This window comes from Neophocaena asiaeorientalis, unplaced genomic scaffold (genome assembly GCF_003031525.2).
Source record: "Neophocaena asiaeorientalis asiaeorientalis breed wild unplaced genomic scaffold, Neophocaena_asiaeorientalis_V1.1 scaffold171, whole genome shotgun sequence".
Lineage (NCBI taxonomy): Eukaryota > Metazoa > Chordata > Mammalia > Artiodactyla > Phocoenidae > Neophocaena > Neophocaena asiaeorientalis.
The window spans coordinates 9,400,750-9,423,930 of NW_020174013.1; the positions used below are offsets into that span (position 1 = coordinate 9,400,750).

Below are 23,181 nucleotides of genomic sequence, written 5' to 3' on the forward strand. Positions count from 1 at the left end.
AAGAGGCAAATCAACTGACACCAAGCATTGTAAGTGGATGGCCACAACAAAAGCAACAACGATTGCAATTACCAAACACGAAACACACTCACACTGTGTCATGATATTGACATTCAGACCAGGAATCCTCCACTGTAACAGCTCCTTTACTTGGCCGTGAAAATTGATTTGTATATTTTTTGCCTCTGAGTCCTTGTGGGATTTTTTTTTTTTATTCAAGAGTTCTGTTTTGTATCACATAGATCAAAAACAAATGTATTGGTTTTTACATTACATTGTATTTTAGTCCTTCTTCAGCCCTCTTAGGTTGTAAGGATTAGTGCCTTTCCAAGCACAGAATAGTCAAGCTCCCAACAATGAACAAAGAGTCCAATGTTTACGAGCCACACGCTGATGGAAGGGGAAGCAAACTCAAGCACGGCTGAGTTCAAGCACCTGACAGTAGTCAAGCGATTTCGTCAAGTCTTCCCAGTTTGAAAAGTGATTTTAAATGTTTGCTTGTATATGAAGAAACGTTAGTTAGCCTCAAGCAGTGGACACTATTCTTATTTCTAATTAAAATGGAATTGCTGCCTGCTGAGATATCATAAGGAGTATGAATAAATAACCTTCCAGGAAGAATTTCCTCTTAAGGAATAGTTCAATCTAATCAGCTGATATTAATAGAATCAAGTCCCTCCTCCTCTATGAAACCTTATTTGATCAGTACCTATGACACTAGCCTGTAATTCCATGTTCGCTCCCCAACTGGAAATCCCTACTTGTGTCCAAAAAAATTGACCATGTAAATCCACAGCTCTACATTTATGTTAGGGCCTCTGGGTAGAGGAAAGAGGTCATATTCATAGGACCGAGTACCTCACTCATTGATATAACTTTGACACACTATAAACTCTTTAAGGACTGGGAACAAGTCTTATCTCTCTCTGATCTTCCACTATATCTAACAAAGATCTTTACATAGTCCATGTGGTAAATGATAAGGATGGTTGTGTTGCATGTTTATATAACGTTAGGTGACCCTGAACAATTAAAAATATTTCTCTACTAGCAGCCTCCACGTAATTGGTAAATATGGTGAGTCTTGAAGAGAACTCCTTACACACAGTTAAGTCTTTTCTGGAAAAAGGGATGTCACACTTGGATTCTCTCACTGGGGCACAAATAAGATACTTTGGTAATTATTTGTCTTGCCTACTTCAGCCACTGATTGCCCAATACTTTCTCCCTGTAGCAATTTCTCGAATTCTTCACTGCCATGCTTTAGTTATATATATGTACACAAACTTTAGAAAACTGGAATGTAATTGATTCGCATTTGTATTTATCTAAATGTTAGTAAAAATGTCTTTGGAAAGAGTAGTTGGGAAAATGAATTGATGGCCTGTACCACAGTTCACACATTCCATAGAACTCAGTGATCCAAATTCTAATAGAAAGGAAAAATAGGCATGGTCCCCATTATGGGGTTGACAAAGAGGATTGCTTGGTTTCTGATGTACTGTGTTCCTCTAGAAAGTTTTTTGGAACCAGCCAATAAGTGAACAGAACAGTGACTTTTGGTGAACATTTTTAGGTAGCAATGACTGAGTTTAAAATAAAAGTTTGAGTTTACAGGAATCAATTTATCTGGAACAGAGGAATCTTTTCTGAAGTTGGTAAATCATGCCAGAGTTTGGCTCTTACCATGCAGGGCTTAAAGGGGTTGGGGTGGGGGGGACAGAATGGCAATTTCCTAGATGTGGTTAACTATGTATCATCAGGAGGGAAACGAATTTGTCATTGACTTCATCTAGCCAAATACGACTAACTGATGGAATTTTTCCACTTTTTAGTGTCTTGGAATAATTCCCTTCTCCTAAGTTCACCCATGCCAGTAAATAGGTACCTTAAAAAAAAAAAAAATTAACAGTGCGAGAATACTTAGTAGGTACGTAAGTAAGCACCCTCTGAGAAAAACAAATGTTGCAGCCTATGACAGTGAGTCATTCCTAATTCACATTAGGATTAAATAAGCATGAAAATCAAAGTCCATTCCATACATAATTACTGCCATAACAAAATGGAGTGTGAATCAAAATCAAGTTGTACGTGTCTCCATTGTATCTAAGTGCAGTACTTGTTTAAAATGATTAAAACTTATTTAAGGCAAGTTAATCTGTGCAAACAGCAGGGCGAACGTAAGCAACAGGGTTGGGGCCGCCAAGCCAGGGTACTAGTAGCCCAGCAGGTTGGCTCTCGTAGTGTGGGGTTAGGTGGTGTTCTTTTAGCCACAGCCGTCCAAGCGGTGGCACAGGCAACACTAAGTTTTCAGAAGAAAATTACTTCATGGATCTTTCCTTATTTAGTACTCCAAGGTGCTGGCTATCTAGGAAGCTGACCCCCTTCAGCCCACAGTGCTCTCTCCGGGTCTCCTCTGAGTGCCTGTTCATTCTTAAGAAGTCAGCCATCAGACATTTACGAAGTGCCTACAACATCGCAGGCACTGTGCAGGGTCCTGCACAAATGAAGTGGTGAACTTGACTGGGTCCCTTTGTCCCCTTCTAGTGCCCAGTGGGGGAGACAGACAAACAGGCATTCACGTTTCATTGTCACGAATACTGTGGCAGGGGAGGTCCAGATACCTTGGCACCTCTTAGGAAGAGCAGTGAACCTAATTGGAGGAGCCCATGAAAGCTTCTTGCAGGAAGTGATGGGCGGTGACCAGTGAGGAGCGCAGAAGAGTGTTACAGGCAGAGAAAACAGTTTCTGCAAAAACCTGGACGTGAACACTCAACATTTATACCTTTTACTTCACGTTTCTTGACACTTAAATCTATACTTCCCATTTTAGTGTCAGATTAAAAGCTTTTTTCCCAGTGGAAACTCTTTCTTTAGTGACCTTGGGTCTCCCGCACAGAAGCTGCCACGGAGCCTGGTGTTTGGTAAGAGTTTGACAAATGTGAGCTCCCTTCCCTCTCACCTGGAGCATTCACACTGGAGGCTGAATACTGCTGCCGCAGCCTCTTGCGGGAGCTGGTGGGGAAGAGTGGAAAGAGCAGAGAAGCCGGCAGGCCCTGGACCAGGGAGAGGGCACCACTGAGGACAGACAGGGCGAGGTGAGGAAAGCTCCGGATGGTGAAGACACACCTCACTCATTTGCAGTTTTTTTGTTTTGAAGTTTATTTTATTTTTTTATACAGCAGGTTCTTATTAGTAATCTATTTATACATATTAGTGTATATATGTCAATTCCAGTCTCCCAACTCATCACAGTTTTCTTAAGGCCCAGCATTAATAGACTTACCCTAGGGCTTCCCTGGTGGCGCAGTGGTTGAGAGTCCGCCTGCCGATGCAGGGGACACGGGTTCGTGCCCCGGTCCGGGCAGATCCCACATGCCACGGAGCAGCTGGGCCCGTGAGCCATGGCCGCTGAGCCTGCGCGTCCGGAGCCTGTGCTCTGCAATGGGAGAGGCCACGACAGTGAGAGGCCCATGTACCGCAAAAAAAAAAAAATAGACTTACCCTAGATGAGCTCCTTTGAAATATGGATGTTGTCATTGAGCTTTAAAAACTAGAGTCCGTTTGTGTTATTTTAAGCCTCCAGACCCTTAGCCTAGGAGTTGAAGGGCAAAGTATGGAAAAAGCAAGGGTTCAGGGCCAGAAAGCGTACAGATTGGGGCCTTCCCACTAGCTCTGCTGCTGCTTCAGTTTTGATTCGTTATTGAGCTTTCAGGTTTGTTCAGTTCAAACTCATTGATCCTTGCCCTTAAACAGTTCATCATTGATATTTTCTTCCCATATTGCTAATCTAGTAACCCTAGATTCTTAATCTCTTAATACAGTGTCCTGCACGATGATTCCTCTAGGTTTTAATAATATCCCTTATTTTGAACTTCGAGGAGAAACAGCTGTATAGACTTTTTTTTTTTTTAAAGGAAGAGAGCTTCTGGGTCATGTCAACATACACCGAGTAGCTATTATTTGCCCCGACCTTCTCTTAGAGCATGGACACCAATGCATTTGGTATTGTTTGTCCTCATTGCTCTTCTCAGTATTGGTCTCTGCTCCCAACCAGTGCTGTGTACAGAGTAGGTGGTCAACAGGCAGTTGTGAACGTATGGTGGCCGGCAGGGCCTCTCTACTCTCAAAATACACTGGCCTAGCTCCTGAGATAGTTCCAAGTTTGTAAGCCTTTGACAACGAGCAGCTGTCCTCACGGGCAGCCTGTGTGAGTGAGGGGTTTTTAGATTGGCCTGGGCCTGGGAGGGTTAGTCAGGGGTCTTAGTAATAAGCATGGCTCTGGCTAACTTGTACAGAAAAGGAATTTGCTGGACAGAGAAGGGGTAGGTCACAGATACAACAGGCAAGCTGGAAAATCATGGGGAAAATGGAGAGGGGCCAAGGAGGCCGGACACAGCCAGGCCTCTTAGACATGACCACGGCACACCCCAGCGTGGGCAGATCACAGCCCCTTCACCTTCGTGCCCTTGCCTCAGAAGTCACAGGAGTATCGAAATGGCCATGTGTGAGTGCCCCATGTCCTTCCACGATTCACACCCAAGGCACCCTGCCCATCCACCCATAACAAGTCAGCTACAGTGGCGAATTAAGACAGGATCTGAGCAACAAGAGCACAGCCTCCATCCTACAATTCCTATTTATATTTCCTCATTCTGCTTTCCCCTTCTGTTGGTGGCGGTGGTGGTTTGCCACTGTGTTGCTCCCTTACAGTGTCACTTAAAATGTAGTCAGTCTAAAAAAAAAACCAGCAGACATTCGCATCTGTTTGTGTGGCAGACAGTCATTTTTTGGTCAGTTAGAGAGGAACAAGAAACTAGTGGTTTGAATGATCAGGTTTGGAAATTGCTCATGAAGGGGAATTGGAACTAATATTAGTCAAGCGCCCACCCTGTGCCAGGAACTGCGATGAGTTCTTCACATATTATCTTATTTAAGCACGACAGTAAGCCTTTGAAATGAGTTATTGTTATCCCCATTTTACAGGCAAGGGGCCTGAGGCTCAGTGAGGATCACTCACTGTCCTCACGTCTTGTTGATAATAAGTCAGAGCCAGAGTAATCTTCAAACTCACATCTGTGAGACATCACAGTCCCTCCTGCTCCGTCTCCGGTTCTCTGCCTTACTAATCCTTACGTGGTATCGCAGAGAGTCCCTGTTTCGGTGAATGTCCCCTAATCCTTATGTCACTGGTCTTTAACCAGTTTTCCAAGGGCCCCAAATCTAGATCATTGGTAGACCACTAAAAATAAGATTGACAAGCCAATGAAATGTCATTATTGGGAAGTCAGGGCTGGATGACCACACACGCAAAGACCTTCTGGTCTGGAAATTTGGGTGGGTGATCCGGAAGTGAGAGCATGAGAGAACAACCAGGCTGTCTGGTTTACTGACTTCTCCTGGCACGTGCACTGGAGCAGGCAGTATGGACCTGGGGAGGATGTGGATGGTGGAGCGGATGTGGCTCCTTCTTCGGGGAGCTTACAGCTTCTTGGGAGCTCCTTTAGTGCACGTGGTCTCCACCAGCCAGTGGAGACACATGGTTAGGATTTCGCTCTGCAAGGTACAAGTCTTGGTTCCCACCCCCACCTTGCTTCTAGGCAAGATATTTACCCTCTGTAAGTCTCAGTTTTGTCATCCATAAAATGGGAGTGATGGTAGTCCCATTTCAGAGAATTTGGAAGAGAATTAAATAAGATCATCCACGTGAGGTGCAGCCTGGTGTCTTTAGGGTTTTCTTCTGGCTCCACCTGCAGATGGCAGAAGCCAAGTCTTAGAATTCTGTCTCTTGAAAGTCATTTCACAAAGGCCCAGGCACTTAGAAGGTGCTCAATAAATACTTGTCACTTAACGGAAAAGAAACAAGGACATGGACCAGAGTTCATCCCAGCCTAAATGCTCATAGCACTTTTCATTTCTTAACATACTATTTATTGTAATGTTAATTGACTGTCAATTTCCACATTAGAATGTAAGCTCCATGAGGGCAGGGCAGGGCAGGGAATTTGTTTCCTCTATGCCAAGAACACTACATGTTACACAGTAGTTGTTCAGTAAATATTTGAGTGCCTGAATAAATGGTCTTTTCTATGAAAGGGAAATAAGCTGGCTAGAAACCTGTGGGCAGCCTCTGCCCTGGAACCTCCTGAGCCCTGGGCTGACCATCCCACTGTCCCACAGGGACTCCAGCCATCCTTGCGTTCTTGCTGGAGGCCATCCACGGGAAGCGGCCTGTGCCTTCCTCTGGCCCCAGCTCCAGCCAGCTCACCTGTTGGGCCCAGGGCAGAGCTTTCCAGATTGGCAGCCGCTTAGTTTGTTGTTGTAAGACTCACTGAGAATTGCTGCCATTTGGATTTATGATTTTAATTGTTTTATAGTTTATACTTGTGCCCTGCAGTAATTTTCCATTAACTCAGAACACTTACCTTGCAAAAAAGAGCTGGTGTGGTTCTGGGTATATATACATATATCTTAACAGCTAATCTCTGGCAGTAAAAACTGACAGTTCTCAACAGATTAGGAAATTAGCATTCATTTAATTAACTTCTGTTTGAAGCTGTTAGTGCATGAAGACAGTGATTTTCTTTTTTTTAGCCTGATAAGATGACAGATTTTGCATTTGTATACTCTGAAGGTTCAAGAGTAATTGTTGTTTCTATCCCTGTTTAGCATGAACCAGTAGGTAGAGATAAGTTGCAAAATTGGGAGGCGACCAATAACTCCAAATATAGTCTAAGAAGTCACATAAACTTCTACTGATTTTATGTAAAACATATGCTATATGTACATATATTATACTATATATGCATATAATATATAGAATATAAATACATATATCCAAATAATCACACCAAATATTCGTCATATATATTAATCCAACTAGAAGCTTTACCATAGACATACTTTATTGCATGTGTGTATATAAGCAACACGACTCCGAACATCTCTCTCTATATATGGTATGTATTAATCCTACTGTATATTTATTATATATATGTGCAGTTGACCCTTGAACAACACAGCGGTTAGGGGAGCCAACCTCCCATGCAAAAATCCATGTATAACTTACAGTCAGCCCTTCACACCCACGGATTCAACCAACCATGGAGTGTGTAGTACTGTCGTACATATTTATTGGAAAAGAATCCATGTATAAGTGGACCCATGCACTTCAAACCCATGTTGTTCAAGGGCCAATTGTACTTCATTATATATACCTTATATACACAATAAAGTATCTAGTATGATTAACATATGAGAGAAAGAGATTGAGAGTTATATGTTGCCTGGGCTCATTCTCATGCTACATGTTAACTACTTTTGGCATACATACTTCATTATCTATATATTTATATGTGTAAATATATACTCACTGCAGGGCAACACGTAACTCTCAATATCTCTCTGTATATCAGTGTCTCTCTATATATTAATTTGATATTCTCTATACTAACCATAATATTGACATATATTTTATTAAATATATAATAAAGTACATATACAATAATATATACTGATGTATGCATGTAATAAAGTGTATAGCATGACTAATATGACATAGAAATGTACATATAAAGAGAGACGTTGAGAGTTATATATTGCCTGGGCACATCCTATAGCATGTTAGCCACCTTTTCAGTTTTCGCTATTGCAGACTAGAGTATTTGGAGACTTTATTGCAGACTAGAGTATTTGGAGGACTTCTTTGTCATAGATCTGAATCCCCAACACATTGCACATTCCTGTGTTTAATTTGGTCAAAGCACTTGCATTCTATTTGAGAACGATTCCTCTCCCAGACCTCGTCACTGTCTCCATTGGGTTGAGCTCATTCATTGGCCCACTGGCTGACCCCACACACTGGCTTCCTTAAGAAACCAATTAAAATATGTACCCTGAATAGGTAGAAATTGCTACTTATCATGGATCCTCAGGGTACCTCAAGAATAGAAAACTATAACTGCTAAATCTGAGGGTCTGCTGTGCTCTGTGTGTGTACCCCATGCCCTCGGTACACTTCCATGACCTTGATTGTAATTGAAAGACTTTGTTCAAAAGCCGGGTATCACTTTTTCCCAAGGCAGAGATGGACCAACCTTTTATAAGTACCTCCCTCCATTGAATGTAACTTACTACTATTTCATCCACAGCTATGGCCAAACAACCTGCTCCAAGTTGTGGATGAAAATCCACATCCTGCTCCAAGAATGGTCCTAGGGTTAAAAAAAAAAAAAAAAAAAGCAGCTGACTCAAGCTGGACTCAGAGGCAGGGAAAAGGAGGTGGCCACTAGGAGAGCCCTGGAGGGGACCTCAGCCCCCTCCAGGCAGGATTTGAGAAGTGGTATTGAGGCTGTGCCCCCTGCCCCATCTCCTCCACCAGCTCTCCAGAGTCTTCTGACCAGTCTGTGCAGGTTCCTGGGGGAAGTTGCGTACCAAGCCATAAATGCCTACCTTAGCTTAATGACATTGAACAGATTTGCAGGTCATTCAGAAGGGCTTGTAGTTTGGGGGAGAGTGAGTTTTAAAGGGAAGGGAGTAAAGAAATATCCTGAGTACCCCTTCAGATGGCACAGTAGGTAAGGAGTGCCAGGGAGGGCAGCCAGAAGGCAGTGGGCCTGGTGGAGTGGAGAGAGGGACCCGGGAAGCTGGGCTGTTGTTGAGCTGGGGCGCCAGTGCACCCACTCACCCGGAGGGGGCGGGGGAGGAGGGGAAGCTGCTAGGTCCTTCTTGGTTGGAGACTGGAAGGCTTCTGGAAAACACGGAGCTCCAGTGAGTTTTCTCTGAATGGGGATTCTTCCTATGTGGAGACGAGACCATCTTATACAAAGACATGTCTCCCAGTGTCACTTGCAGAATTACTGCTTTATTTTTTCCCCTGAGTGGAACTCTGGAAATTCCTTCTCTTTTGCCCATTGACAGGTTTGACATTTTCTTTTCTTTACTAAAGCTGTTCACCGGGCCAGCCCTGGCGCACGATACCTCTATTGATCTGGCAAGTCGTTTCGTGAAATGTAAAATTTATTATTATTATTATCACTACTATTATTATTATTTCTAAATTGGAATCACAAAGCATAAAGAGAAAATATCAATAAATATAAATAAAGCCAAGGGACTCTACCTCCTGGGCCTCAGTTGGCTAAAAAGAACTCTGAGCTACTGAATCACCAAACTTGAGACCCTTCAGCAGCATGGCAGTGACTGGCCCTGCCCTTTGGTTGAGATTGTCCCTCCTCCTTGGGCCTCCTGGGCATCCAGGCTCGTGAGTTTCCTCTCTGGTGGTTTCGTTGCAAGTCCCACCCATTAAACGTTGGCCTTGCTCACAGACCAGTCTTAGCTTTCTTCTCTTCTCACACTATACTATCTATCTTCTCAGAAAATCCCACCCACACTCATTATGTCTCCAGCCCAAACCTTCATATATCATCACCTGGCCATCACGTGCAGTTAGATGTTGCCAAGGCATCTCAGACAGCATATGCAGATTGAACTACGGCTCGTCCCCTGCCCTCACTCCACAACCTGGACCTCACCAGTACATAGTAGGTGCTCCGTAAATATTTATCAGGTGGAACATTGGAGGTACTCTTAGCTCTAATCGTCTTTGTTTCATAAACTCCACCAGATGTGTCCTCCTTGATGAAAGAGAGGAAGCTTTCCCAGGTCCTTCCTTGCCTCATCCTCATGGACCTGTGCATCCCCCTCGACCTGAGCCGACGAACACACGTGTGGCATGAACACACCGTGTACCTGTCCCTAGTGGCATGTGTGCCTACACGCACGCGCGTTCACGTCCCTGATCAGCTGAAAAGCGCCACTCGGTCTCAAAGCAAATACCTTCCGTGGCCAAATTAAACAAATATAAATGTACAACTTCTTTTTTTAAGAATAATAAAATCTGTTTTCTGTCCTTTAGAGGTCAGTCCATTTTCAGCTCCCTGGCCTTGCCGGAGGCCTCTGATATCCTCCAAGTAACTTGGGTGACCCCCGCTTTGCAAGAAGACGTGCTTTCCCTACATCCCCCTCAACTTGTCGGGGTTACATTTGCGTTTCCTCAGCTCTTTATCTGGGCTGGGCTGACCTGCAAGGGGCTGACCACTCTCTTAGCACGTGGCTTCTTGCGTGGCTGCACACGGAAGCCCCATACTTTCTGGTTCTGGCAGCTTCTCGTACTGACAAAGGAGCTTGAGGAGTAGTTTTCTGGCCTTCCTGTCTGGGAATTAGGGCCCTGCCTAGGGTTCCATAGTCCACTTCCGCCAGGCTCCAGGCACGCCCCCGGAAAGGTTACTCTTGGTCCTTTAGCTGGAGTGGCCCTTTCTGTTATGACAGAGTGCTGGCTGGATTCCGAGCTACAAGTCGCTGGGCCCAAAAAAGGCGAGACCGGCAGCCCTTGCCTCCTAAGGACAGTGGTGGTGTCCTGTTTGTCCTTCTGGTGTAGAACTTACCATCCCAAGTATTCCGGACTCATTCATGTTCACTTCTCCCTTGAGGACAGGGACTGCGTCCTCTGTCAGTATCCTCCTAGCACCGAAGCAGACCCTGAGTGGCAACTCAGTAAGTATTGTGGAGCATTATGTAGTAGGGCCAAGTAGGCAACGGATGTATTAGGAGTTGTAGTCATGCCATTAACTAGACTGTCATTAGAATGGACTTAATACAGATCTTGCTCCTTAGCTCATCCAGGCACTCAACAAACATTGAATGCCAGGTGCTTTGCAGGGCTCTGGGGACCGAGATGCAAACACGAAGACATAGTTCTCGTGGAGCTCACGTGAGGGAAGCCGTAAACTCAAGGGCATAAACAAGCAAAGTAATTACAAATTGTGATCACTGCTGCAAAGGAAATGACCGTGGTTACTGAGAATACAGGAAGGGTCGGGTGCGGGTGGTGGTGGGACACGTTAGACAGGGTGGCCAAGAAAGGCGTCTTTGAGGAAGGGAAATGGAGGCAGAGACTCAGATGGCAAGGAGTCTGTTTTCCAGGGAAAGGGAACAGCGATGTGGCAAAGGTCTCAAGGCAGGAAAGTGCTCGGTGGGCTTGAAGAACTGTCAGACACCCCTGTGGCTGGACAAAGGGGAAGGTGACTCCAAATGAGATGGGGAAGGGCCAGCCCCAGGGCCAGAGTAAGGCACTCGGATGCTACTCTGACTGCCGTGGAAGTTGCTGGGGTCAAAAAGGGGTTCTTCCTGAGTATAACCAGAGGATGGATTGGAAGGTGCAAGAGAACATCAGATTCAGCTGCCTCTGATGGTTTTGGCATTAGTTTTAATATTTTTTAATAATAATATGTTTTAGTAGTTCCGTACATTATCTGAAAATAAGGTCATCTGGCTGGAGGGGCCATGATCCACAAATTCACTTCTCTACTCACTCATTCCTTTGACCAACAGGTATTGAGAAGCTAGGATGCTTCAGGCACTGGGGGGATTCCCAGGCCCCGCCCCCATGGCATGGGCCATTGTGGAAGACAGATACTCCCAGTGGGGCCTGGGTTTGCCAAGGCATTGAGGCAGGAGACGGCCTCACACATCTGGGAACCACCCCCAGTCCCCAGGTTTGGATTGTGAGGGGGTGGGGGGAGGGATGAGGCTAAAAGGCCAGGCTGCTGGAGACCACACAGGGTCTCGCGCACCATGTTAGGAAGCGAGTTCGTGGGGCGCCCTGGAAGAATGCAAGCAGGAGGAGAGCGTCATCTGATTTACATTTTGTATAAAAACGCCTGCTGCTCCAAAGTGGAAAGGGAAACATTTGGTGTCCAACAGCTAGGACTGCAAGTTCAAGCTTCATGTGCTCCAGCTGCCTTGGCTTCCCAGGGTCTTAGACGAGAAGGATCCTTGGGGATTCATTTATCCAGCCATCGTATCTCATATTTGAAGACAGTAAAGCTCAGAAAAGCAGCTTGCTTGAGGTCGCCATTGTCCTTGGTCCTGGTCTGTACGCTGAATCCCAAATAGCCATTTCGAAGCCAAGTTGTTTGATGACCTGGAGAGGAATGAGGGGCCTAGGTGTAAGTATCATGGTCAGGGCAGCCCATCCTACTTGCTGGGGACACAAGTCAAGGTCTGTTTCCCATCAGTGGAGGTCAGGATATTATCCATGAGTATTAAGGATAAGGATTTGCTTTCATTACTGTGGGTTAAAAAAAAAAAAAGTCATTGGAAAATGATGCTATCAGATAAGTGATCCTGCAGTGATTCCAAGTCTTAATGCCCAGGTAGAGCCCCAGGCTATGTATTTTGGCCGTGAACAGGGATGCTTTTTCACATCTCAGGTTTTCAGCTGTCAGTGTGGTAGCTTAAAGTCTGCTGTCTTCAGACAAGGGGTCATCTGTTTGGTCAAAACAGCAGTGTCTAGCTTATCAGTTGCATCTTGTAACCATATTGCTGTGAGTCAAAAGCAACCACCCTCCAAGAGCAACAGTTGTGTTCCCAATCCCACAAAACGGCAAAAACGTGCTACAGTTTTTTTTTTTTTTTTCCTCCCCAAGCAACATAGCAAAGTGATTAAGAACATGGGAGCTGATGTCAGACAGCACTGACTCTGTCACTCGCCACCTGTGTGTTCTGGACCAGGTCCATAACCCCTGAGACCGTCTTTAAAATGGAGATAGTCTTACCAGATTCATAGGCTATTTGTGAGATTAAATGAGTTAATGCATATAAAAGATTTACCCCCGAGCCTGGCATGCAAAAGCATTTGAAAAAGAAAAATGGTGGTTATGATTTTGTTCCTAAATGATTGAGCTTTTCCTATGAAAAGACTTGGAGAAAGATTTCTCTGCAGACTGGCCCAGAGTGAAATATTATCGTCAACTCTCAGGTATCAGCACTGATATGGAGAATTTTTTAATCATTTACGTTGGTTCTGAAAGCAAATTACGCTTTTCTATTTGATGGAGAAGCCAGGGGTACACTCTCCTAGGCTTCTCGCTTGCCATCCCGTCGTAGGGGTGTAGGGTCGTGCTTGAGTGACATGGCCTTCCTGCGAGTGATGGGAGCTGGCTGCCACAGAGAAAGCTGGGAGAAAGGGTGATGGCTCGTCACCAGCATTGGCGACCACCTTGAGGGGAGTCTGACTGCATTGAAGGGGCAAATGGTCTTTCTCTTGAACATAGTGTTAAATTTATGAAAGTGTTTGACATCGTCTGCCAGGAGAGCCTGGATTCCCATGTGATTAACCACAGTCGTTTACAAGTCTCCACTACTTGTCCCAAAACAAGCAGAGTTCCTTCATAACCTCGCCCGAGGGCCTGCTCTCTGGCGATCCAAATACTTGGCATCCCGAGAAGTAATCTTTCTCATCTCTTATCTTCAAGTAAATGGAAGAATTTGCTGTCGTTTCTGTGGCACTCAGGCCTGAGCTTTGTGGAATTAGCCTGCCGGTGGGGTGAGCATACCAGGAAGTGAGGGCATTAAAAAAAAAAAAATGGAGCCAGGGTGAAGGAGACAGGAGCATATGGATCTCTTCCTTTAGGGCAAGTTTACAAGTCAAGCAAAACAAAATTTTTTTCACTTTTTTCTTGTGTGTGAAGGGTCTTACGGGTGTCACCCCTTTGCTGACTGCTCTGTGGTTTACAGAAGAGGTTTCTGGCCCTTACTCTCGGGGAATCTGCCATCAAATTGGGACACTAAAATTTTACAAATGGCAAAGGATGAATTTTCAGCTGAGATGGCTGAGGTGCTATGGGAGGGATGAAGGACTTCACCCAGCTTCTGAAGTGCAGGCCCCAGCTCACCTCCCTAGGCTTTATTTCCCTCCAAGTTCTTCTGTAAATTGGGGATGATGCTACTCATTGCCAGGGCTGTGCGCTAAGAGAGATAAGGCATGTGATAGCCTTAAGGTGTGTAAGCCTGGAGCTTAGGGACAGGTTACAGCTGCAACCACAGCAACCCTTCAGGCCCCATTCCCAGCATGGCATCCAGGTCCTGAGAAGTTTGCTAACTAAGGGTCTGGAAGCTGTCACAGCAATCCTGATTAGAAACACCTGTATTGCCCCACCCCCTACTCCCTACCTCCCACCCAGTTGTTTTCTCCCCTGGGGCTCTAGGTGTTCCCACCAGGTGTCATTCCCCAGGCCCAGTGGAAAGGAATCTGTGATTTTTCTCACTGGACTGGACTGAAAGTTTCAGTCTCTGTGTCTGTCTGTTTCATTTAAGTATCAGTCATCACTTTCTTTCATATATTACAGTTGCATATGCTTCCTATTTTTCATCCCACAGTGTCTCTCTCAGTGGCTTATACACAATAAGAGGTAATAAGTATTTTTCAAAAATTCTAGTGACTTGCCCTCACGTGGCAGGTGTATTTTAAGAAGTGACTGTTAGAGATCCCTGGAGAGGACAGAATTTCTGGGGTAACTGCCATGTCTCAGGCACTGTGCTAGAGCTTTCATGTCAGTTACATCAGTCAACCGTGACAGTATTCTTCCCATTTTACAGATAAGAAAACTGAGTCCCAATGATATTTTGGACCAGCTGAACATCATCCAGCTTGAAAGTAGCCAAGTTAGGATTCAGATTCAGAACTGCCTCACCGCCTATCAGGAAGAGACAAGTTGGGGGACCCCCACCCCCCACCAGCATCTCCGATCAAAACATAGAGACACCTACAACGTCTTAGACATATCCATTAGGTGCATAGATAGCCGTGGGGGGCAGGGGCGTACAATTCTTAGGAGCCAAAATATGTATTTCAAATTGTCGTGGACACATTTCTAGAGATAGCAATAGCTGATTCCATGTCATGTTAAAAGTAAATTTTTGTTAAAAGCAAAAGTGTAATTTGATCAACTGCAGATTTCGGCCCATCTGTAACAGATGTCCCTGATGTGAAGACCTTCTGTATACCTTACTTATCCTCAGGACAAGACCATTTCTTCCCCCAGCTCACAGCAAACTCACTTCAGGGATCTTTGCTTGCACTCACAGATCCCTTTCCCATTTTCCAGCCCAATAAAGTACTGCAGTTGGTTGTAGAAGAAAAGCATTTTTTTTTCCCTCCTTAAAACCAACTGCAAGGTCTCACCCCTACCCCCATAGGTTTTATAGAATGTTTTTTTTTAAGGTATATTGTTTAGGGAGTTTCTTTTCTTGGTGCCTTTTGAGTTTCTGGAAGAGATCTGTGCTCCTGCCCCAAGGGAGCCTTGGTTATACCATCCTGCATCTAAATCAATCCTTCCCTGTCAGCCACTGTGACCTCTTGGCCTCTGTATTCCCCTTCTCACCACGAAGCCTTCCTTATCCAGCCCAAAGGAATTTGGGTCCAATCAGCAGATGGAGATTTCCAGCTCACGGGCCTTCCATTTGGTGTAAGGTGATCACGGGCAGCTGTGTGGAGTCAGCTCAGTGCTGCTTCTTACCAGCCCTGTGACCTTGGGCAAGTGACTTGCCTTGCCTTGGGCAAGTGAGCCTCCATTTCTTCATACATTTAAAAAGGTGGTTGATGGGGCTTCCCTGGTGGCACAGTGGTTGAGAGTCGGCCTGCCGATGCAGGGGACACGGGTTCGTGCCCCGGTCTGGGAGGATCCCACATGCCGCGGAGTGGCTAGGCCCGTGAGCCATGGCCGCTGAGCCTGCGCGTCCGGAGCCTGTGCTCCGTAACGGGAGAGGCCACAGCAGTGAGAGGCCCGCATACCGCAAAAAAAAAAAAAAAAAAAAAAAAAGGTGGTTGATGATAGCAGATGTCAGCAGGGTCGGTGTGGTCAGGGTTCTTGTCTCCTAGGATAAAATGGCAGAGGATACTGTAGGCAGTTGCGCCCTTTCCTGATAGCCAGTGCATGGCTCCCAAATCCCTGTTTGGCTTAATGATCTGGGTTAGGCCATCTTGGAGCTTTGATCACTGTTAAGACTTATATCAGAGAAGTAGCTGTCTGCCAGAGGTCCTGCAAAGAGACGTTTGGCCATGTCTGGAGCCGTTTCTGGTTGTCACAGCTTGGTTGGGGATTGCTAAGAGCATCTAGTGTGTAGAGACCAGGGATGCTACTAAACATCCTACAGTGCACAGGACAGCTCCCCACAACAAAGAGTTATCCAGCCCAAATGCCAGTCCAGCTCCAGCGTGCCAAGGGTGAGAAACCCTGGACCAGAGGGACAGGGCATATGACCTGCTCCTTACCCGCTTCTCTCCAGCCCACACACAGCCCATTTGGACATCTGGCAGCTCGGGGAGTCAGGGAGGTTCCATGGAAGTTCTCACAATCCTCAGCCTAGTGGAGAAAGTACAGTAAGGAAGCCTTCGATCCAGGTGCCATGTGACAGGGGCTATAATAAAGGTATTCTGCCTGAGGACCAAATTCTGGGAGCCCCACCCCCTAAGATCAGGGACTACCAAAGGTGCTCACTCTCACCGTTATTCTTTAGCATTGCTGTCAAGGTTCTAGTCAACACAGTCAGACAGAAGAAATAAGTTAGAAATATAATCACTGAAAAGGAGGAGGTCAAAATGATCACTGATTACAGATGATATGGAAAATCCAGGAGAATCAACTGGAAAAACTCCTTTACAAAAATAAAGATGATTCAGTGTAGCAGCAGGGCACAGAATGGTTAGCAGAAATCAATAGTACACACGTGTGTAACAAGATAGAAGATGTAATGGAAGGAAAGCTCCTATTTACAATAGGAATGTGAAATATAAAATAATAACTTGGATTATTTAGAAGTAGATTCAGTTGCAGTTAACACATGAAACCCAGACAACAGTCCTTTAAATAAAGTACAAGTTTTTCTTTTTCTTATGAATGTTATCTGGAAGTATAGGTAGTCCATTCCTGGGAAGTGGTCCTTATCTTTATGGTCGAAGGTGGCTGCTAGGACTCCAGGCATTACATCCTCATTCAGGCAATAGGATAGAGGAAGGAAAGAAGAAGAAGTGTAAGGCTCTTCCTTTCAAGGAGACTTCGACACATCTGATTGGCTAGAACTTAGTCATATAACCACGCCCAGCTCTAAAGAAGGCTTTGAATTCTAGTTTATAGCTGCATCACTATGTGCATGGCTTAAAAGAAATCAACATTCTCTCACTAAGGAGAAAGTGAGAATGAATATTGGGACAACCGTCAGGCTGCCATGAAATATAACAAAAGTGTACTACAGGATCTATAGGAGAGAACTTTAAAATGCTCCTATAGGACACAGGCAAGATTTGAACAAACGGAAAAACAAACAGTGTTATTGAATAGGAAGACTCAACATCATAGAAAGATCAATTCTCCTTGAGTTAATTTATAACTTTAAACACGTTTCCAATAAAAAACATCACTAGGAATTTTTTTTTTTAACTAGACAGATGATTCTAAAGTTTGTATGGAAAAATAAATATGCAAGAGTAGCCAGGAAATTTTGAAAAAGAAGAAGAAGGGGACCAGTCCTGCTGGCTATTAAAACATTTTAAACCTACAATAATTTAAAAAGTGTGGTACAGACCAATGTTATAGAGTGAAGGGTACAGAAATAAATCCAAATATATATGGACATTTAATACCAGTATTTATTAAAGGTGGTGTTTCAATCAATGAGGAAAAGATGAAGTACTTAACATATTGGATTGGGGCAACTTACTAGAAGTCTGGAAACAAAGTTGGATCTATACTTCACACCTTTTATCAGGACAAATTCCAATTATATCAAAGACTTAACGTTTATAAAATGAAAGCATAAAAGTACTAGTGGGAAACCTAGGGAGAATGCTTTTATAACTTTGAAATGGGTAAAACAAAGACTTTCAAATGAAAACATAAACTCCAAAAACCATAAAATTAAACATCAATTTAGTTACATCAAAAGAAATAAGATTGGCCTGGCAGAAACCAGCATAAGCAATGTCAGAAGTCAAAGAGTAAACTGGGACAAGTATTTGCAATTCTTAGCCCACACAAAGGTTGTTTCCTAATATAGAAAGAACTCCTAACAATCAATGAAAATCAAACACCACCAAAGGAAAATAGGTAACAGTTCACAGAAAAAAAAATACAGATCACTTTTAAATATAGGAAAAAATGCCCAAACTTAACAGAGAAACCTAGGGATATACTGAAATACTATTTTTACCTATCAGACTACCAGAAACTTGGTAACACACCATGGTAGCAAGCAGGGACTATCATATATGCTTATGGAGATGTAAACTGTTCAACCTCTAAGGAGGGCAGTTTGACAACATTCATCAAAATCCACATTTTTTACTGTTTGACTCAGAAATGTCTAGGATATGTGTACAATTACTTTCATATACGCACAAGATGTCGTTATGTGCAAACTTAATCACAGCAGCACTATTTATAATAGCGCAATATTAGAAGCATCTTAAATGGCCCCCCCAAAATATGGTGGAGTATCATACAGCCTTAAAAATGAATTAGGAGACTCTTCATGTGTCGAGACAGAAAGATCTCCAACATAGCCAATATATAAGTAGAAAATATAAGGTATGAATGAGCGCATATAACAAGCTCCCATTCAGTTAAACGGGAGGAAATGAATGTATATTCACATTTTCTTTTTTACGTATAAAGTGTGACCAAGAGGATACACAAGAGGGGAAAGGGGTGTCTGGGGAACAGAGGCAGGAGGGAGAATATTTCCTGTAGGTCCTTTACACTTTGGATTTTATGAACACATGAATGTATTACCTATTAAAAAAGATTGAATAAAACTATTAATAGATCAGCTTAATAAATAAAGGCTAGTTACATTGGCTCATAGGGAAAGGGATGTTGCTGTATTTGTTTCCATTATTTAAAAAAAGAAAAAAGAAAAACACCCTACTCCTTAAAAATATGTCCCAGTCCTCAGAAGTGCCCTGGCCTTGTATTTGGGGACTGAGTAGAGAGGGATTGACGTCTAGGCAGGAGGCCCTCTTTGCAAAGCTGTCAGTCCACGAGTTTGGCAGCTACCTACTGTGTGTGCGACCATGACCCAAGCGCCAGGGGAACTTTCTCTCAAAAAGAAAAATCCAGTCACCCTGCCCTGCAGGCTGGGCTTCAGAGCAGGCAAGGCTGGGAAATGATCGTTCCTGACCCTGCTTCCCAGGGAGGCTTAGGGACCCCTAGGGAAGAGACAACACTAAAAGCCAAGAGGTAGAGAAATCTTAGGGCAGGGATGGGAGCTAGAAAGGCAGGGGTCTTGGCACAGCAGTGCTGGTAGGAGAAGGGGAGGGAAATCATGAGGGGACCACCGCCCTCAGCCAGCTGTGCCGCTAGCAGAACTTCGGGGATACCACCTTCTTTCTGCAGGCTCCATCCCCTCTCCCTTGCAGGGAAGGGCATCCTCTCTCCTCTCTCATTCTCCACCTGAGCAAGCATGGCCCTGGGCTTCCCTGAGCGCTCCCATCCCCTGAAACCCCACTCAGGAACTCACTTAGAGCCCGGGACAAGACAAATTTGGTCTCTGTGGTATGAGTATTTTTCTTTTTAAAATGAAACTGAAGACGCCCAGAGAAATAAAGTTCCAGTAGCAGCCTTCCTGGCCCCCAGGGGTCTTTCAAGCTGTGCTAATCTTTCCTGTTACAAAAGGAAAGGAACATAAATCACTAACTCTTCCTTGGGACTTGGATTCCCGTGGGGAATTGGAGTTTAGATAAATACAGGCAGTGGAGGGGGACTCCAAGGAAGATGTCAGGCATCATCGACAGGACAGTGGGAAGAAATGCTTTGGCCCAGGGCCTCCCTTCACCACAGCAGAGGGGCAGCTGCTGCAAAACGTGCTTGGCCCTGGTGGCCGCCCTGGGCCTTCAGCAGGAGTGACTTCTCTCTCCAGGGAGCAGAGGGGCAGGGAGCCCAGGGACGGTGTGCACCTGGGCCAGGGCAGGCAGCGAAGAGCAGGAGGTGGGGAGAAACTAGGTGGTCCACCTTCTCTTGCTCTGAGTAGGAGCCCCCCGAGCAGAAGGAAAGGCTGAGCCTGATGGGCCGGAAACACTGAGTTGCAATTTTCAGCACAAGGGCAAGGTTCGGGTTGGCTCAGAATCTTCTGAAATCTATTCCATTCGTACAAATGAGAACGAGTCCTTCCTATGACATAACAAAGGCTTTAAAAGAGAGTGCTTGAGCGATGGCATGCGGGGTCCTTTATATTTTGGGGGTTGGTGACTGGCACTGCAAGTCATCCGCCACTGAGAAGGCAGGAAGGTAGGGGAGAGTAGTACACGGAGGCAGCGGTGCCAGCCTTCAGAGCCAGGAACCTGAGTTCAGGTCACAGTCCCACCAGCACCCTGCCACCTTACGGAAGTCACTTGCCCTCTTCCAGTCTCCCTGTGCTTGTTTCTGACGCCGTCGTACGCAGTGTGCTCTTCCTTGCTCCCAGGGTTCTTCAGAGTACGAATGTGGTTTGCAGACTACCAGGTGCTTTCCGCAGGTTGTCGTTACTATTAGCGTGGGTGTTGCCGTGGTGATCATGGTGGGCAAGGGTAGGTCTTGGAAAGGCAACTCTATAGACTGGAGAGCGTGTAAGGGGCCCTAACTCAGCAGGGCCGTGGATCAGCCTCTCAGCCACTCAAACGTTTGCAGGAAACCCGGCTCCCTCTCAGTTTCCTCATGTGTGTTAGGGTATCAAAGGCCGGCTACTTTCGCACACCTCGTCACAGTAACCCTTCATGCCAGCACATGGGGTTACAGACCAGCAAGATGACTGCACCAGGACCACGACCCAGTAGTGACTGCAACCCAGGCGGCCTGCACCGGAGTCACACTCCCCTCACTGCTCCCCTACCCCAGCCAGAGCGGAGCCTTGACCACACACGGTGGCCAGGGTAGGGACTCAGGAGCCCTGGTCCTAAGGGCTCGGGCGCACTCTTCTTTCTGTAGTTCGCAAGCACTTGCTTAGAGCAGCACATTTTATGTGCTTTCTCTTTTCTCAAGAAGTCCCAGCTGTATGAGGAAATGGGGCCACGGGTGCAAGACAGGCTGGCCTTAGAGTGTTTCCTGCCCCACCTTTGCACTCGGGCCTGGATTCCTGACGGTGGCCGGAGTTCAAGTCCAGACGCCAGCAGGCTTGTGAGAAAGGCCCCTCTTGCTCTGTGTGCCGGGGAGTCGGCCTTCTTTGCAAGGCCCCCGCACCCCAGAGTGACTGCTGAGAGAGACCCAGGGTGAAGACCTCCGTCTAGATCTTTATAGGGGACAGGTCTGGAATTTGCAGACTTGGTAGGGGAATTCTTATCCAGAACCCTAGATTCTATACGAGATCTTAGGGGAATCCCAAACTGTAAAATAGGCCATATGGAAGCTGCATTGGCTGAGGCCTGAGAACCACCCAGCTCTATGGGGCCTGGTGATTGCAACCTTCCTTCCTGTACCCAGACCCTTCCCCTGCTTGGCCTTCTTGCCCCTAAGAGACCGATCTTGCAAATGCGTCGCACGCGCTTGTGCAGGCTGGGGCTTCAGTTACCCTCAGCCCCTCAGCATGAATTTCAGACCCCCCTTCCTGGCGTTCTGGGCTCTTTGGGTTTGGTTTCAACATGTCTGCCTTGCCTCACCATTTACTGGGACTCAGTTCTCTGGTCTCTTCACTGCCTTTTGCATGTACTGTGTTGGCCTTCCCCTCCCTCCCACCTTTTCTCTTCATGCTCTGTCCAAACCTTACCACCTAGCCAAGCTTCTCTTGAGAGTCAGTTTCCTGGGAGCCCTCCCTGCCTGCGCCAGCCATCAATGGTCTCCCTCCCCCACTCCCCCCAAAACACAGCAGCTCACATAGTCAGTGTCCTGTAAAGTAGCACCTGGTTCTTATGTGGTTTATCTGCTTCATTGGTGCCAATGTGTGTCAGTCTTGTCCCACCACCTGATCCCCGTGATTAACTGATAAAGGGAGGGGCATAAGTTCCTTCTTTCTCTCTTATCAAGATCTGAATAATATGAATTTCAGCATATAGTAAGGCTTCAGTAAATAGCTCCCGACTTCTTTAAACCAAAGCAGTGTTGAGACATTCCTGAGGTTACAGAAGCTCCTCCCTCAGGCTGCAATGAATGGGGGGCACTTTTGGGGGTTGGCCATTGTGGGCAGGAGCCCTGGACTGGGGTTGGCTGTTGGCAGATCAAGCCTCCCTGAAGACTTTCCTTTCTGTAGCAGATTTCCCTGAGATGTGCATACCTCTCCGCCTCAAAAAGGTCATATTGGGATGAGTGAAGCATTAACCATGTGGTTCTGGCCCATCTTACAGGGATTTGAAACTGGACAACATCCTTCTGGATGCAGAAGGTCATTGCAAGCTGGCCGACTTCGGAATGTGCAAGGAAGGGATTCTGAACGGTGTGACGACCACCACGTTCTGCGGGACTCCTGACTACATCGCTCCCGAGGTAAGACCACGGACAAAGGGCCGCCTCCACCTGTTGCCAGGGCTGAGGCCTGAGTCCATCCCCATATGCCAGGGTCATCCAGCGGTGCTGGGGAAGACTCTGGAAAACCAGAATGGATTCCGGGGCGATTTCTGCATAAGGAAGTGGTGGTGATGGGGAGATGATGGTGAATTGAGAGTAGCAGACCATTCCCCAAAGCTGGCCAGGTCCTCCCTGAGCATCCTCTCACCGCAGTCCAGAACTACCAGCAAAACTAGGACCAAGAGACATTTGTTGACTTGTATGATTGCTTTCCTTTTTTAATAACCAGAATAAAGGAGAGCCATTGATAAAGGCAGTGATTAGCTTTATCAGCTATAATTGACCTACAGTGAAACCAAGAAGTAGTTGCCATTTCTAGTGCAGCAGTGATTCCGCATAACAGGCACACAGGATTGAGCCGGAAGACGAGAGTGCCTGGGCCTCATTCTAATAGAGATCAGAGATGTTCATGGTGGGCCTCGCCAATAGGTTGCCTTTCATGGGAGTTGCTTGGGCGTTTTGTTCATCATAAAGTGTTTGTTTGCCTTCAGCTTCTGCAGGTCAGTCTTGCCTAGACTGAGAGATATCTAGTGTGGTATGATTCAGATTTAAGACACAGCCTGTCATAAATACTTAATAAAAATGGTCCTGAGTGTTCTGACACATGTGAGATGAGAAGGAAGTACCAATCCCCTTTAAGCATTATCCATGGTGGGTAGGGGTTAGCACGGCCAGATTTCATTTCCTTCCAGTGGGCATTGTTTGAGCACCTGCTAGACACAAAGCCATGTGGGGATGAAGAATTGACCAAGACCCTGGTGGCTCTCCTAAAATGACTTTGTGTCTAAAGAGAGTGACAGATAAGTAAACAATG

The 23,181-nt window shown here is 45.7% G+C and overlaps 1 protein-coding gene across 3 annotated transcripts in view; it reads left to right on the forward strand.

The window, feature by feature from the left end:
- Positions 1-23,181, forward strand: part of PRKCE (protein kinase C epsilon) — a 646,138-nt gene that overhangs the window by 445,822 nt on the left and 177,135 nt on the right. For all 3 annotated transcript variants that reach the window (XM_024753630.1, XM_024753627.1, XM_024753628.1), the window contains one exon: positions 22,148-22,286. In XM_024753630.1, the coding sequence (XP_024609398.1) occupies positions 22,148-22,286 (139 nt within the window). The remainder of the gene's footprint in view (positions 1-22,147; positions 22,287-23,181) is intronic.